Source organism: Salmo trutta, chromosome 20 (assembly GCF_901001165.1).
Source record: "Salmo trutta chromosome 20, fSalTru1.1, whole genome shotgun sequence".
Taxonomy (NCBI): Eukaryota; Metazoa; Chordata; class Actinopteri; order Salmoniformes; family Salmonidae; genus Salmo; species Salmo trutta.
In genome coordinates, this window is record NC_042976.1 from 33,066,257 (window position 1) to 33,083,790 (window position 17,534).

Consider the following 17,534-nt stretch of genomic DNA (forward strand, 5'->3'; position numbering starts at 1 on the left):
TTTTTGCCACTGTAAAAATACGGTACTGTATTCTGTGGGATGGAATTACAGTACCATTCGAAATACAGCCAATATCACCCCCCAATATCACACACACAAAATGTTCACATAATGCACCATCATTTACAGTATGCTGTGATCCAGTGGAGGTTGAGGCAGACAGTGTGTGTGTGTACCTTGAGCCAGGGGTGGTTGAGGCAGACAGTGTGTGTGTGTACCTTGAGCCAGGGGTGGTTGAGGCAGACAGTGTGTGTGTGTGTGTGTGTGTGTGTGTGTGTGTGTGTGTGTGTGTGTGTGTGTGTGTGTGTGTGTGTGTGTGTGTGTGTGTGTGTGTGTGTGTGTGTGTGTGTGTGTACCTTGAGCCAGGGGTGGTTGAGTGCCTCGTAGACAGTGATTCTCTCTGCAGGGTCCAGCATGAGCATCCGTCTCACCAGGTCCTTAGCGCTCTCTGAGATATGGCCCCATTGCCTGGGGTTTAACTGGAGACACGCACACGGAGAGAGAGAAAAGCACACACACATTTTCAGGTGGGGTAAGGCTACTAATACCATAGGCACAGACTGGAGTTATTATTGTACACATCATTGTGTGGTGGCGTTTTGTAAATCAACTACTACCTTGTATTTGCCTCTGCAGATGGCTTCAAACAGGCGTTCCTTTGTGCCGTAGAAGGGCAGGCAGCCAGAGAGCAGGATGAATAGGATGACGCCACAGCCCCACACATCTACTGGCTTACCATAAGGCTCCCTCTTCACCACCTCTGGGGCCATGAAGTGGGGTGTTCCTACACGACCTGTAGGGAAGAGACAAAGGGTAGACACACATTCAGTCATACACACGTGTGGACGAGTGGCCCTCCTCTGGGACTGTCACCTTGTCGTGGTGAGGGGGCTTATGTACCTCAACGACCCCTCAGAGCTATGCCGGTGGGAGGTAACTCCCAGCAGGTCTAACCAAAACGGACAAGTCTAGGGCGAGGGGTCAGACGAAGCACAGTCCGCCTATTGATCATGGAGCCTTACAAAGGAAAATAATCTACGACCACTGCAGATAACAGTGGGCACAGCTGCCTGGGAAGGGTTGCGAAGCTACTGGTAATTTACCAGTTACCGGAATCTTTGGTTATTTTGGTAATTAACAGAAAATCTATGGAAATCTATTGTAACTGGTAATTTTTTGTATAATCTTATTTAATTACTTATTATATTTTACATGTGAAAAGGCCACAGAGGGTCAGAGATAATTACAGACACCTGTGAAAATCTGAAGTACCCGTCTTGTGATAGATTGCATAAAATCCTTGAAAGTTACCAAATATCTGGTAGTTTGAAAATTCCTAGTCACCCATTCAGTTGTTCAAAAACAATTTCAGAAAGCAAAACTATGGAAACACAACATCACTAAAACCTTAGCTGAACAGACTACTCTAGAAGGTGCCCATGAATCCCCTGGCCCAAACTCAACTGAAAGTCCAGGGGAAGAAGAGTCTTCTATAGCTCAAGTCAGGAATGAGAATTGGATGCTGGAATGTCAGTACATTTTACCAGACAGGAAAGCTGTCACAACTAGCTAGAGAGAAGAGAAGATACAACCTGAGCATTGTTGAAGTCTGAAAGCAGATGGAACACCTTTGGGGAAATGACAACCACCACAAGTGAAACCGTCCTCTTCCTCTGTGCTATGCTCCAACCAACTCAGCTGACTTCGAAGAGAAAAAGATGCCTTCTATCAACAGCTACAAGCAGTTATTGAAAAAGTACCCAAGAGAGACTGATCTAAATTGTACTGGTAGACATGAATGCCAAGATTGGAAAATAAAACGACAACTGGAGAAGCACAATTTTATTTCACCTTTATTTAACCTGGTAGGCCAGTTGAGAACAAGTTCTCATTTACAACTGCGACCTGGCCAAGATAAAGCAAAGCAGTGCGACAAAAACCAACAGAGTTTTGGAGTTAGAGCTACAGGATGCAAATTTCTGTTTGAAAAAGCTAGCCTTTGCTTTCCTAACTGACTGTGTGTATTGGTTCTTGATTTCCCTGAAAAGTTGCATATCGCGGGGACTATTCGATGCTAGTGCAGTACGCCACAGGGTGTTTTTGTGCGGGTCGAGGGCAGTCAGGTCTGGAGTGAATCAAGGGCTATATCTGTTCTTAGTTCTACACTTTTTGAAAGGGGCATGCTAATTTAAGATGGTGAGGAAATTACTTTTAAAGAACAATTGGAGGTAGTCTCTTCCCACACAAACCCACCCACAAAGCCACATGGGTATGCCTGGCCCACAGAAAACCAGATTGATCACATAACAATAACCAGGAAATGGAGGAGAGTGCTTCTGGATGTCAGTCAAAAGAGGGGCCAACATTGACTCAGACCATCACCCCCTGATAGGAGAATTCAGGATGAAGTTAGCAGTAAAGAGGAAGGTTGGCAGTAGGACGCAGGGGCGATTTGAGACGAGAAAACTACAAAATAGCCAGATACAGTATTCCCCATTCCTGGCGTATCTCAAGTATTTTGAGTATTGAGAGAAAACATAGATGACAAGTGGTCAAGATGCAAGAATGCCATCACAAGAACTGGCGAAGAAGTACAAGGCCACAGGGAAGTTTGGAGAAAAGACAATCACAGGTACATTTTAGTCATTTAGCAGACGCTTTTAGAGACAAGTGACAGATGACACCTGGAAAGAAATAGAGGCAAGGAGGGAGACAAAATTCAAACTCAACTGGGAAATGGATGACACCAAGAGAGGAAGTCTGCAGCAGGAATACCGACATAGAAACAAGGTGGTCAGAAAGAGGGAAAAGAAAGCACACAAGGAACAGCTTGCTAGCGAGGTGGAGGCAGCAGCCAAAGCAACAAAATTCCAAGGAGCTGTACAAGATCACCGGACAGCTGGCTGGGAAGAACAGGAGCCGAAGCCATCCCATTAGAGATAAACGGGAAACCCTCTTACCAAAAAATCCCAAGAAATGGAATGCTGGAGATAACACTTTGAGGAAATCCCAAACCAGCCTCCACCTGACTTAACCACAGACATTGTGGCAGCAAAAGCCCTGCAAACAACAATTATTTGCTAGGATGTCCCCGGAACATCACAAAATGATCACCTAAACTGGTCAGGAAGTTATCAAAACACTTAGTTTAGAAAATCTAAATTCAGCAATTGCATTCTTCTCATATTACTCTGTAGGCTACTGACCTATTCAAAACTTCTTCTGGCATCTCACCATACATCTGTCAGTAGTTATTGAACTCAACCGGCAGGAGGTTTGTTTTCTGTGATTGAGTGGGGGGAAACAGCTGTGGGCAAGGTTCTGACAGATGGGTGTGTCTTGGTGGTGGCAAGGATTTCTTGCTGGCCGCCCCCATTTCTTGAGGAGGAAGCCAAAAAAACCGAGGCCAAATCAGTGGGTGCAGTTCCACTTTAAGTCAAGTAAGTCACAAGTGTGGACACATGAATACGCACACACATGCTCACACACAGGATATCACTTCTTGTTTTTTCTGAACAGAATGTCACTTCTACTGAATATGAAAGAAGAAGTGGTCTTTCTTCTGGCTTCAGAAGCCACAAACCTCCAAAGAAACTGGAACATCATTGATATTCATATTCTACTACAACTCTTTACTACGCTTCTGAGTGTGTGTTTTCAAGTTTGAAGTTATATGTCACATGCACACCTGAAGATGACGCCGAAGAACATGGCTGACATTTTACATTCTCCCAACCAATTGTGCAATTTGTATTTTTTTTGTGTGTTTTGTGTAACTTATTTTTTTACTTATTGTGTACATAATGTTGTTGCTACCGTCTCTTATGACCGAAAATGAACTCTAGACAGAACAGCGATTACTCACCGTGGACTGGAAGAAACGTTTTCCTTTAATGAGTCCGATGAGAAGGACATCCTGTTTTCAGTGGAACAGGCCCAGATCCACACCTTCTGCGTGAATAAAATACGCTGGAAAAGGGGACGCAGAGCAGGGACTCCTGAGAATCCGTAAGCGAGCGAGTAAACTCCCAATGCCTTCCATTGTTCTTGCTAACATGTAATCGTTAGAAAATAAAATTGATGACCTACTATTAAGACTATACTACCAACAGAACATTAAAAACTGAAACATCTTATGTTTCATCGAGACGTGGCTGAATAAAGAAACGGACAATATATAGTCGTGGCCAAAAGTTTTGAGAATGACACAAATATACATTTTCACAAAGTTTGCTGCTTCAGTGTCTTTAGATATTTTTGACAGATGTTACTATAGAATACTGAAGTATAATTACAAGCATTTCATAAGTGTCAAAGGCTTTTATTGACAATTACATGAAGTTGATGCAAAGAGTCAATATTTGCAGTGTTGACCCTTCTTTTTCAAGACCTCTGCAATCCGCCCTGGCATGCTGTCAATTAACTTCTGGGCCACGTCCTGGCTGATGGCAGCCCATTCTTGCATAATCAATGCTTGGAGTTTGTCAGAATTTGTGGGGTTTTATTTGTCCACCCGCCTCTTGAGGATTGACCACAAGTTCTCAATGGGATTAAGGTCTGGGGAGTTTCCTGGCCATGGACACTAAATATCGATAGTCTGTTATTCGAACTCAATCAACATGACAGAGTGATCTCCAGCCTTGTCCTCGTCAACACTCACACCTGTGTTAAAGAGAGAATCACTGACATGATGTCAGCTGGTCCTTTTGTGGCAGGGCTGAAATGCAGTGGAAATGTTTTTGGGGGATTCAGTTCATTTGCATGGCAAAGAGGGACTTTGCAATTAATTGCAATTCATCTGATCACTCTTCATAACATTCTGGAGTATATGCAAATTGCCATCATACAAACTGAGGCAGCAGACTTTGTGAAAATGAATATTTGTGTCATTCTCAAAACCTTTGGCCACGACTGTAGAGCTGGTGGGATTTTCCATGCACCGGCAGAACAGCGACGCTACCTCTGTTAAGACAAGGGGTGGGGGTGTGTGTCTTTTTGTCAATAACTGCTGGTGCGCGATGTCTAATATTAAAGAAGTCTCGAGGTATTACTCGCCTGAGGTAGAGTACCTTATGATAAGCTGTCGACCACACTATCTACCAAGAGAGTTCTCATCTGTATTATTCGTAGCTGTCTATTTACTACCACAGAGCAAAGCTGGCACTAAGACCGCTCTCAACCAACTCTATAAGACCATAAGCAAAGAAGAAAATGCTCACCCAGAAGTTGCGCTACTTGTGGCCGGGAACTTTAATGCAGGCAAACTTAAATCAGTTTTACCAAAATTTACCAGCAAGTCACATGTGCAAGCAGGGGGAAAAAATCCTAGCCCACCTTTACTCCACACACAGAGACGCATACAAAGCTCTCTCCCTCCCTCCATTTGGCCAATTTGACCACAATTCTATCCTCCTGATTCCTGCTTACAAGAAAAAACTAAAGCAGGAAGTATCAGTGACTCGGTCAATACGGAAGTGGTCAGATGACGCGGATGCTACACTACAGGACTGTTTTGCTAGCACAGACTGGAATATGTTCCGGGATTCATCCAATGGCATTGAGGAACACACCACCTCAGTCATCAGCTTCATCAATAAGTGCATCGATGACGTTGTCCCCACAGTGACTGTACATACATATCCCAACCAGAAGCCATGGATTACAGGCAACATCCTCATCGAGCTAAAGGCTAGAGCTGCCGTTTTCAAGGAACTGGAGACTAATCCGGATGCTAATACGAAATCCCGCTATGCCCTCAGATGAACCATCAAACAAGCAAAGCATCAATATAGGATTGAGATTGAATCCTACTACACTGACTCTGACGTTCGTCGGCTGTGGCAGGGCTTGAAAACTATTACGGACTACAAAGGGAAACCCAGACACGAGCTGGCCAGTGACGCGAGCCTACCAGACGAGTTAAATGCCTTTTATGCTCGCTTCGAGGCAAGAAACACTGAAGCATGCACGAGAGCACCAGCTGTTCTGGATGACTATGTGATAACGCTCTTGGTAGCCGATGTGAACAAGACCTTTAAACAGGTCAACATTCACAAAGCCACTGGGTCAGATGGATTACCAGGACGTGTACTCAAAGCATGCACGGACCAACTGTCAAGGGGCTTCACTTACATTTTCAACCTCTCCCTGACCGAGTCTGTAATACCTACATGTTTCAAGCAGACCACCATAGTCCCTGTGCCCAAGAAAGTGAAGGTAACCTGCCTAAATGATTACCACCCCGTGGCACTCACGTCGGTAGCCATGAAGTGCTTTGAAAGGCTGGTCATGGCTCACATCAAGAGCATCCTCCCGGACACCCAAGACCCACTCCAAGAGGCATGGGCAATAAATTGTGGCCAGGGCAATACATTTACCATGTCCGTACTATGAGATGCCTAAGACAGCGCTACAGGGAGACAGGACGGACAGCTGATCGTCCTCGCAGTGGAAGACCACGTGTAACAACACCTGCACAGGATCGGTACATCCGAACCTCACACCTGCGGGACAGGTACAGGATGACAACAACAACTGCCCGAGTTACACCAGGAACGCACAATCCCTCCATCAGTGCTCAGACTGTACACAATAGGCTGAGAGAGGCTGGACTGAGGGCTTGTAAGGCAGGTCCTCAACAGACATCACCAGCAACAACGTCGCCTATGGGCACAAACCCACCGTCGCTGGATCAGACAGGACTGGCAAAAAGTGCTCTTCACTGACGAGTCGTGGTTTTGTCTCACCAGAAGTGATGGTCGGATTCGCGTTTATCGTCGAAGGAATGAACGTTACCCTGAGGCCTGTACTCTAGAGCGGGATCGATTTGGAGGTGGAGGGTACGTCATGGTCTGGGGCGGTGTATCACAGCATCATCGGACTGAGCTTGTTGTCATTGCAGGCAGTATCAATGCTGTGCGTTACAGGGAAGACATCCTCCTCCCTCATGTGGTACCCTTACTGCAGGCTCATCCTGACATGACCCTCCAGCATGACAATGCCACCAGCCACACTGCTCATTTTGTGCGTGATTTCCTGCAAGACAGGAATGTCAGTGTTCTGCCATGGCCAGCGAAGAGTCCGGATCTCAATCCCATTGAGCACGTCTGGGACCTGTTGGATCGGAGGGTGAGGGCTAGGGCCATTCCCCCCAGAAATGTCCGGGAACTTGCACGTGCCTTGGTGGAAGAGTGGGGTAAAATCTCATTAAGAACTGGCAAATCTGGTGAAGTCCATGAGGAGGAGATGCACTGCAGTACTTAATGCTGCTGGTGGCCACATCAGATACTGACTGTTACTTTTGATTTTGACCCCCCTTTGTTCAGGGACACATTATTCCATTTCTGTTAGTCACATGTCTGTGGAACTTGTTCAGTTTATGTCTCAGTTGTTGAACCTTATGTTTATACAAATATTTACACATGTTATGTTTGCTGAAAATAAACGCAGTTGACAGTGAGAGGACGTTTATTTTTTTGCTGAGTTTACTTTGTGGCCTTTCTCTTGCATTTCAAAGATGATAAAAAAAGAATGTTTTTTTCTTTGTATTATCTATCTTTTACCAGCTCTAATGTGTTATTTTTTTAACCTTTATTTAACTAGGCAAGTCAGTTAAGAACAAATTCTTATTTTCAATGACGGCCTAGGAACAGTGGGTTAACTGCCTTGTTCAGGGGCAGAACGACAGATTTGTACCTTGTCAGCTCAGGGATTCAAACTTGCAACCTTTTGGTTACTAGCCCAACGCTCTAACCACTAGGCTACCCTGCCACTAGGCTACCCTATTCTCCTATATTCATTTCACATTTACACAAACCTAAAAGTGTTTCCTTTCAAATGGTATCAAGAATCTGCATATCCTTGCATTAGGTCCTGAGCTACAGGCAGTTGAATTTGGGTATGTCATTTTAGGTGAAAATTGAAATAAAGGGTCCGATCCTTTTAAGCAACCCAGACGGCACAGTTTTCTTGGTTTTTTAATTTATGTATAGTCAGGGGCACACTTCAACAGTTAAACTTAATCTACAATCCGAGCATTTGTGTTTAGTGAGTCTGCCAGATCAGAGGCAGTACGGATGACCAAGGACGTTCTCTTGACAAGTGTGTGAATTGTACCGTTGTCCTGTCCTGCTAAAGCATTCAGAATGTAACGAGTGCTTTTGCGTGTCAGGGAGAATGTATGGAGTAAAAAGTACATTCTTTTCTTTAGGAATGTAGTGAAGTAAAAGTATAAAAAGTAAAGTACAGATACCCCCAAAAAACGACTTAAGTAGTTCTTTAAAGTATTTTTACTTAAGTACTTTACACCACTGGGTGTAAGCATGTGGTAATTAGTAATGAGTCTGTGAGTGAGGGTGTGTGTATGTGAGTAGGTGTGTGTGCGTGTGAGTAAGAGTGGCAGTGAGTGGGTAGAGGCCTGTGGATGGGCATAGAGTCAGTGTGGATAGTCTGTGGGAGAGGGAGAGCAGTAGTTGTTAGCCATTTAACAGCCTTATGGCCAGGGGATAGAAGTTGTTTAGGAGTCTGTTGGACTGAGCCTTGATGCACCGGTACTGCCTGCTGGACGGGAACATGGTGAACAGTCTTGGGTGGCTGGAGTCTTTGGCAATTCTTTTGTGTGTGCTAACATGAGGCGTTGACCAGACACAGTCAGGTCTAATTCCTATTCTAAGGTCAGGCCATGTACACAGGTGTGTAGTTTCAACGTCCTGTTAAAACACACACGTGTCAGCATTGTTGGTTAGGGCTTGTAAGTAAGCATTTCACTGTAAGGTCTACACCTGTTGTACTTGGCTCATGTGACAAATACAATTTGATTTGTTAGTAAGAGGAAATTTGATTATTGGGTCAAACCAATGTGTGAAGAAAGCTGATAGCTGAAGTGTCAAAAACATGACTAATGCATTACAATGCATCAGGGATGAAGATAAATATCTATTCCTCCCTGATTCAGGGTGAATGGATAGCACTGGGGAGCATAGTTTGTTGGTTTATCTTGTCTGCTGTGAAAACACTCATTCAAGTGAAATGTTAACCTAACAATTCATTCATACATCTGGTACCCTACATGTGGCATTACCCTTGGAGCGACTGAACACACTGATTACGCATGTGTTTCTCTGTTGCTCATTAAGAACAACTTGATTTAAGTCTTGGTGTGGTTCAATGTGGCAGTTACTGATATTTGTCCCCCATGAGACACCATAGGAACAAAGTCAGTATTATTTCCACAAAATATTCAGAATGAATCTAATTTAAGAAATCTGTAATTCATTTGAACTTTTTCGCCGAGGAGGTTTTAGCCATGCAATTTTACATCTAGCTAAGGTGTTGGTGCAGTATTTCTCAACTTCTCAACTACTGTAAATTGCTCTGGATAAGAGCGTCTGCTAAATGACTAAAATGTAAAATGTCAAAAAAATGTGAGACCTGTTGTCCTATGTAAACAAAGTGTGATCCTCTGCGCTGATGGGCAGGTTTGTCTCACTGTCTGAGTGTTCTGCGGTAGGATTGGATAGAGCGCAACAACTGCAGCTGTGTATCCTATGTTAGTGGGTAAGAGAGCATTGTCGAAATCAAAACCAAACCTTCAAGTCATGACAAACTCACTTACAAAAGACAGTTTTGGGGGGAAAAACTGACTTCATGAACAAAATTAACCTATTTACACTGTAGTAAATTTTGACACTAGAATAAATGTTTCTGACTAATAACGATGCCACATAGAAAACAGCCTATCAGATCAGTTGTTTATGGCCTTCAGTTGCGCTTTAAGGGGATAGTTGACCCCAGAAATCTAAGTCTGTCCAATGAAATGGTGCCAGTCTTTCCCAATTATTTGATTGTATTATTAATTAACTATTTGAATGTATGAATAGCAGAAACAAGCTGATTGCAGGTACTAGTTACAAGTACCGACTACGGTACGTTGATAAAAGTTGTATCCTTCCTGTGTGAGACAGGAAGGAAGAGAGCGGCTACGCTCCAATAGCCACACTAGCATACCACATGGAATGAAGCAGAATGTACTGGCCATGCATTCTAAATGGTATACTAGTGTAGATATTGGAACATAAACTCGATATAGCCTCTTTCCCAATATCCATAGTAGGATACCATTTAGAATGCATGGCGAGTACATTCTGCTTCATTCCATGTGGTATTCTAGTGTGGATATTGGACGGAGCCTGACAGCCAGTCCCAATTCAGATCTTCAAACATCTGAGTGATGCACAGGGACATTCCCAGCATGCAGTGTGTTGTGTACCTCCAGCCACCAGTCCTGACTCGCCCAGTTGGATGGCCACGCCGAACCCTCCCAGCTTCACTGGAGCGCTGTTCTCTTTAGACGCCAGGAGGACACAGTGGGGCTGGAGGACAAAGGGAAAGAAAGGAAGAGAGAGAACAATATATTACATTTTTGATGAAATAACTAGTATAATATTTAAACTGCATCCAATGGCTTATCATAGTGATCTACGCTTTATTATGGGCAAAAGGTTCAGTACACATCACTGCATTCTGTATCAGAAAATAGGCTGGTCCTCGCTTAAGTCTCGTAGATCATGCACTGCTCTCTTTTTGTTTATAAAGGCCAATTGTGCAAACTTCCGCCATATTTTACTTTACCTTAAATTACAGACATACGAGCCACCAGACCTGATCACAGTGATGGCTAACTCTAGGAGGTCCCGTTGACCACTACAGAATTAGGGAAATCAGATTTTTTTTGGCGCTCCGTATATGGAATGATCTGCAGAGGCTCTGGCGCCTCTAGGACAGTTCAAGTTGTTAATGAAGGACCTCATTGTTGAAGAATGTGTTTGTTCTTATAATTGCTTGTAGTATGTTCTATTTTAAACCATTAAAGGAGACACCCACCAATAAAATATAATCTAAATACGAGACACACCCTCACACCCACCCTAAAACCTAGAAGTACACCACTACAGTGGAAAGTCAGACATAATATTGTACATCGGGAAGCAAAGAAAAAAGTGTGAGCGAATGAGAATCTGTATAGGATCTAGGTATAGGACTTGCTAAGAATTCTGTCAGCTCTTGTCAAGCTGTAAGCGGAATCTGCAAGTGTATCTGTAGGGTTAACATTTTACTTCCAATAAAATAGGCTCTTTTAATATGAGCATATTAAAACAACAACATAATCATAAACACTGCAAAACACCCTGGTAAATCCATTATCCCTCCACCCTGTGTCTGACAGACTGACTCCTGTGCTGTTCTGTGGTGTGTGTGTGTGTGTGTGTGTGTGTGTGTCTACCTAACTAACTAAATCCTTTGAGTATGTACACTACATGACCAAAAGTATGTGGACAACTGCTCGTCGAACATCTCTTTCCAAAATCATGGACATTAATATAGAGTTGGTCCCCCCTTTGCTGCTATAACAGCCTCCACTCTTTTGGGAAGGCTTTCCACTAGATGTTGGAACATTGCTGTGGGGACTTGCTTCCATTCAGCCACGAGCATTAGTGAGGTCAGGCACTGATGTTGGGCGATTAGGCCTGGCTCGCAGTCGGTGTTCCAATTCATCCCAAAGGTGTTCGATGGGGTTTAGCTCAGAGCTCTGTGCAGGCCAGTCAAGTTCTTCCACACCGATCTCGAAAATGTCTTTATCGGCCTTGCTTTGTGCACAGGGGCATTGTCATGCAGAAACAGGAAAGGGTCTTCCCCAAACTGTTGCCACAAAGTTGCAAGCACAGAATCGTCTAGAATGTCATTGTATGCTGTAGCATTAAGATTTCCCTTCACTGGAACTAAGGCCCAGGCCCCAACCATTATTCCACCTCCACCAAACTTTACAGTTGGCACTATGCATTTTGGCATGTAGCGTTCTCCTGGCATCCACCAAACCCAGATTCGTCCGTCGGACTGCCAGATGGTGAAGCGTGATTTATCACTCCAGAGAGCGCGTTTCCACTGCTCCAATGGCGGCGAGCTTTACACCACTCCAGCCGACGCTTGGCATTGCGCATGGTGATCTTAGGCTTGTGTGAGGCTGCTCGGCCATGGAAACCATTTAATGACGCAGTTCTTCTTGCTTCCAGAGGCAGTTTGGAACTCAGTGAGTGTTGCAACCAAGGACAGACGATTTTTACACGCTACGTTCTTCAGCGCTCAGTGGTCCCTTTCTGTGAGTTTGTGTGGTCTACCACTTCGCGGCTGAGCCGTTGTTGCTCCTAGACGTTTCCACATCACAATAACAGAATTTACGGTTGACCGGGACAGCTCTAGCAGGGCAGAAATTTGACAAACTGACTTGTTGGAAAGGTGACATCCTATAACAGTGCCATTGTTGAAAGTCACTGAACTCTTTGGTAAGGCCATTCTACTGCCAATGTTTGTCTATGGAGATTGCATGGCTATGTGCTCGATTTTATACACCTGTCAGCAACATGGGGGGAATAAAAGATTTTCCTCTACTTCTCAAATTAGGGGTGTCCACATACTTTTGTATATATAGTGTATGTGTGTGTCTAATTTACTATGGTCTGGGTAGGGCTACAGCCATGAAAACATCATTACAGAAACCTACACATCAAAGACAGTTTGAAGACTTGCTCCAATGAATCGCTGACACATACATGTGTAAATCTGTTAACAAGAATTGTACATGACGCCACCACCACCACCACCAGACTCTTGCATTTTTCTCTTTAAAAGACAAAGTTCCTGTCTCATTCTGAACACATTCTGAAGTTACTTTTGTCTCCATCTATTACTAGTTTTCAGTTTTTCCCAAAATGCTGGGTTGGGCCAAGGGTTAGGCCGAAGATAGTTCTCCTGAGTGGTACATTAAAACTGGGTTGAAGCTTGAACCATAGTGGCTACAGAAACATTTTTTTGACAACCTAATAAAAATGAGAAAGCCTATACGTGGGTCTACCGCTGTCCTATATAAGTAACATGTATACTTCAGGTATGCTATATAATCAGTGTATATATTTTATAAATTGTGTTAAAGCAGGGTTCCCTGTATACATAGGCGGTCTATGCTCTGCGGTCCTAGCGGTTGCTCTAGCATGTGTAATCAGCAGTGGGCTGGGCCCTGCCGTGTGTGTGTGTGTGTGTGTGTGTGTGTGTGTGTGTGTGTGTGTGTGTGTGTGTGTGTGTGTGTGTGCAAAAGTGTGCGCGCGCTCTGCCCTGTCTCTCGGTCTCTGTGTAGTCAACCCCCCCCCCCCCCTTTTTCCTTTAAGTTTTCTCAGTTAATAAGACTCAGATTCTGTACTTTGGAATTTCACAGCTTTCGAGAGTAGATCGCAGCTGAAGGGAATGCAGAGAAGGAGAGGAAAGAGAGAGAAAGTGAGAGAGGAAGAGGGGAGAGAGATTCTGAGGCTTTTACGACCTGTTAGTCACAGCTCTCCAGAGAATAGTTGAAGTCGTAGAAAGGCAGATACTGAGAACCTAGAGACCTGGAACCTTCATCTACAGGCATCGATTTAGGGCAGCTCCAACTTTCTATGAAACGGGGAGAAAAGCTGGAGCAAAACAGACTGGATTAAGAAAATACAATTTATGCTAAAAACAGAACTACAAATCTGAGAGAGAAAGAGAATGAACGAGAGAGAGAGAGAAAGAAAAAAGGAGAGTTTTCATTCTCTTTTGCCACACAAGCACATTCACAAAGAGTGAAGAGAAACAACATCTCCAATGGTCACAATTCACAGGGTGAGTACAGGGTGAGTACAGTGTGTATTCAATGAAAAGCTGTTTCCAGATTAAGAGTAAGGCAAAATCCTTTTTATGTGCTGTGAGTGATTGTATTGTTAATTCTTGTGTTGCCATTTTTGTTTCAAACCGAACGCATTGATTATGTAAATTCAAAATCATATTCTCACAGTGCAAAGAGCAAATTATTTCCATATACTGGATAGAGCCCAGAGTGATGGAATTACAAAATACCACCCGCAACATTTCCAATCAAGGTTTAACTGGCAGGTCTCTGAAGTATTTTGCAAAGGAGAAAAGTATCACTGAGATAATTTGAGAAGTAAAGGAAAATCTGTTATTCCCCACATGTTCCTCTATACTGTAGGCCAGGTAGTGTAGTCTGTAGTTGTTTGTCAGGTGGTCAATCAGCTGGCCAGAGATTTGTACAGGACCTGAGTAATGTACAGTATAATTCATTATTAGTAGATTAGGTGCTGATCTGGACCTAAATCATCCAGCTTGGCCTCCTGCCATCAAAACAGACCAGAACTAATTAGAGCGAATAACTTTCCAAGAGAACATTCTGAAAGAACCAAGAAACACTTTTGGTTGATTTAAGGAAGTAGATAAAAAAAAACATGAGCTTACGCGCTATATCTTTCCGACTTTCTTTATTTTGATAGTTTATGATTTGAGGAATTAGACAAAGTTTCTGGATGAAACGTTATTTTCCCTGACTTTCTCCCTTATGCAGGACTAAGGATTATAGAGGGAAACCGATGCTATGACAACCAACTTCCCTGCCAACGTCACATTCTTTCCCTTTCCCAAGTCCTCCCACTCACTCATCGCCACGGAGACTACCTTCAAGAACCTCTTGACAGCCACAACCCCTGACCCCAGGGAACACTGTCACCTTGACGACAGCTCCCTCCAGATCCCTCTAGCAGTCCTCTACTCTGTCCTCTTCGTCTTGGGCCTGGCCGGCAACATACTGGCTCTCTGGGTCTTTCTATACGTCCACTCCAAGAAGAACTCTGTCCGAGTGTTCCTCATCAACATAGCGTTAGCTGACCTGCTACTGGTCATCTGTCTCCCATTCAGAGTCCTCTACCACAGTAAAGGGAACCACTGGGACATGGGCCCCACCCTCTGTAAGGTCGTGGGAAACCTCTTTTATATGAACATGTATATCAGTATCACCTTATTAGGGTTGATCAGTGTGGATCGCTATCTGAAGATCCAGCGTAGCGCCGGGGGGCAGTATCGCCTCCAGGCCACCAGATGGAGCTCCACCGTCTGTGGGACCATCTGGATCCTGGCCCTCACCGCCGTCATACCCATGATCCTCCTCTCCGAGGGCAACGAGGAGTCGAACAAGTGGGTTTTATTTTTCAAGAAAAATGTATTTACACATTTTTCGAGGAGAACTTTGTTGATATGCTTTATTTGAGTAGGGTCCAACATTTTGAACAATTACACTAATAGTAATTTTATTTTCTCCCAATCCCCCAGGTGTTTCCAGTATAAGCAACGAAAGCATGCGCAGGGGAAGGCCTATTTCAACCTCTTCCTGGTTGCTGTGTTCTGGTTTGTGTTTGTCTGCCTTGTGGTGTCTTATGGGAAAATTGCACTCAAGCTGCTGAGGGCGTCGAGAGATAAACCGGACCTCCCCAACGCGACCCGCTACAACCGTACTGCCAGGAAGTCCTTCTTCGTCCTCTTTCTGTTTACCATCTGCTTCGTCCCCTATCACATAGTCCGGGTGTTCTACGTCGTCTCCCAGATCAGGGAAACTTCCTGCTTCTGGAGGGGAGTGGTAGACCAAGCCAACGAAGTGGTGTTGCTACTCTCTGCCCTCAACAGTTGCCTAGACCCCGTGATGTACTTCCTGTTGTCGGAGTCCGTGAGGAAAGAGACACTCCGATTGGTCAATAACATGTTCCGACTGAGTGACTCGGGTGGCAGTGGGAGTGCCTCCAGTGTGGATTGTGGGAGGAGCCTTGAGGAGCAGCCAAACGTTAGTTTCATCAGTAATCTGAGGAGAAAAATAACTGTCCAGCCCTCCCTCCTTCAGATATAAATAAGATGAAGTTGTCACTAGACACTGATCCGAGGTCAGTTTTGGACTTTGTTGGGCCACAAAATAGCAGCAAAGTCCATCCTCCTTCTGGTATCAGGACCAGCCAGCATAAGCCATTTTGTGCCAAGAACAACTTGAAGAGGGACAGTCCGGGAGAGCATGAACACGACTCCATGGAATTGGGGCATTAACTATTAGAGTTTTATATCATAAAGGAAGCATTAGCATCCAGTCAGATGACAGCTTTTGCAGGGGATATGTCATGTTAAAGGACTGCACAGACAATGAGAGGACCATACAGACACCACAGTGATATTACTTGGTCATGACATGCTGGTGGAAAACAACAAAGACAATACCCAATCTCACTTAGAAAAGCCATGAAGGCACGCTATGCTAAAATAAAATATGTGGGACTGTGATGACGAAACATTAAATATTACTATTCATTGTGAATAGGCTACTGGATGGTTGTTGAGTGGTTTTGTAACAGCTTTTTACCTGTTTCAATGTTTCATATATTGCCTGTAACAGAGACATTTTGAGACATTAGAAACTATATTGAATAATTAACATGAAAAAAGGAATAAATTGAACAATGTAATGAAAATGGCATTGTTTTTATACTACTAGTAAACTGTACATATTGCAACATTGGGCCTTGGTTGGCCCTCAGTAAAAACCAAAGCATCGATTTGTCATATACTCATATGAAGCATGGACAGGGACGAGCACAACAACCTCTGTATGAAGCCATTATAGGGTGCCCTCCACTTTATTATTCATTAAGGTGGAGTGTGTAGCATTGGTATTACCAAAGATGATAAGAAGATTTAAAGTCTTTGTCCACAGTAAGAATGGATGTGTTATATGCCCATAGTAACACAGGATGCATGCATGAATGAAAGAGAGAGAGAGACAGAGAGACAGAGAGAGAGAGACAGAGAGAGAGAGAATGCTACAGTGGTTCCTCATTATTTCATTATTTTATTAACAAAATGTGTTTATTTGTTTATTAGGCTACTCTGCAGTCTACAATACATACTGTAGTAAACATGGGAAAGTTCCTAATTCCTTACATAAGGGAGAGCAGGCCATGTCTGTACTACAGAATGCAGGGCACGCAGGAGACCGGTGTTATTTCATAATTGTGATGTCTACACTATTATTCTACAATGTAGAAAATATTAAAAATAACGAAAAATCCTGGAATGAGTAGGTGTGTCCAAACTTTTGACTGGTACTTGCTTAATTAATTTGATTAATATTATGGTGTTTCTATTCCATGAAAAATGAAAAATCCTCTGGGTTTCCGTTAGGATGGAACAGAAAATATGGCGCTGTACAACGTGACGCTCATAAATTCAGAGCGTTGTCAGTTTGTAAATTCAGACCGTTTCGCTCACGGAGCGCATACTGGACGTTCGAGCCGAGGAGTAGGGTTGATTTGAGCGTTCTGGCCTTACAATGGCAGTCAGCACCCAAGCTAACGTTGGCTAGCTACTTCCAGACACAAATGAGACCACTCTGACCATTTTACTCGGCCTAGCAGAGCTGGTAAGGCAGTTTTCATGTTAACCAGAGCGTTGGTGACTGTAACTGTGCTGCTGGATACAATTTAATTACCCTTTTTCCCGATGTTATCTGACACCGGCCATATTCAATGGGTGTTGGGCGCTCGTAAATGAATTATTCTGCGCTCTGGTACACTGAGACGAGAGTGCTCTGAAATCCGTGTAGATAGTAGGCTGGACACATGAACATTTTTATTTTCTTTGCT

General features: G+C 43.8%; 2 protein-coding genes across 17 annotated transcripts in view; one reads left to right on the plus strand and one right to left on the minus strand.

Moving 5' to 3' along the window:
• Window positions 1-17,534, minus strand: part of LOC115155914 (peripheral plasma membrane protein CASK) — a 210,463-nt gene that overhangs the window by 39,537 nt on the left and 153,392 nt on the right. For 7 of the 14 annotated variants that reach the window (XM_029702980.1, XM_029702986.1, XM_029702988.1 and 4 more), the window contains exons 6-8: window positions 10,268-10,370; window positions 618-793; window positions 357-479 (exon numbers count right to left, since the gene is read on the minus strand). In XM_029702980.1, the coding sequence (XP_029558840.1) occupies window positions 357-479; window positions 618-793; window positions 10,268-10,370 (402 nt within the window). Of the gene's footprint in view, window positions 1-356; window positions 480-614; window positions 794-10,267; window positions 10,371-17,534 lie in introns of all 14 variants that reach the window. The other 7 variants (XM_029702981.1, XM_029702983.1, XM_029702987.1 and 4 more) reach the window with 1 other exon arrangement.
• Window positions 13,219-16,573, plus strand: gpr34b (G protein-coupled receptor 34b). Of its 3 annotated transcripts, none has more exons than XM_029702998.1 (3): window positions 13,219-13,700; window positions 14,426-15,051; window positions 15,187-16,573. In XM_029702998.1, the coding sequence occupies exons 2-3, from the start codon at window positions 14,456-14,458 to the stop codon at window positions 15,752-15,754; spliced, it is 1,164 nt and encodes a 387-aa protein (XP_029558858.1). In that variant the 5' UTR covers window positions 13,219-13,700; window positions 14,426-14,455; the 3' UTR covers window positions 15,755-16,573. The 3 variants fall into 3 exon arrangements, with proteins under 3 accessions (XP_029558858.1, XP_029558857.1, XP_029558859.1); XM_029702997.1 differs by having other exon boundaries at window positions 13,219-13,689; XM_029702999.1 differs by lacking the exon at window positions 13,219-13,700 and having other exon boundaries at window positions 13,745-15,051.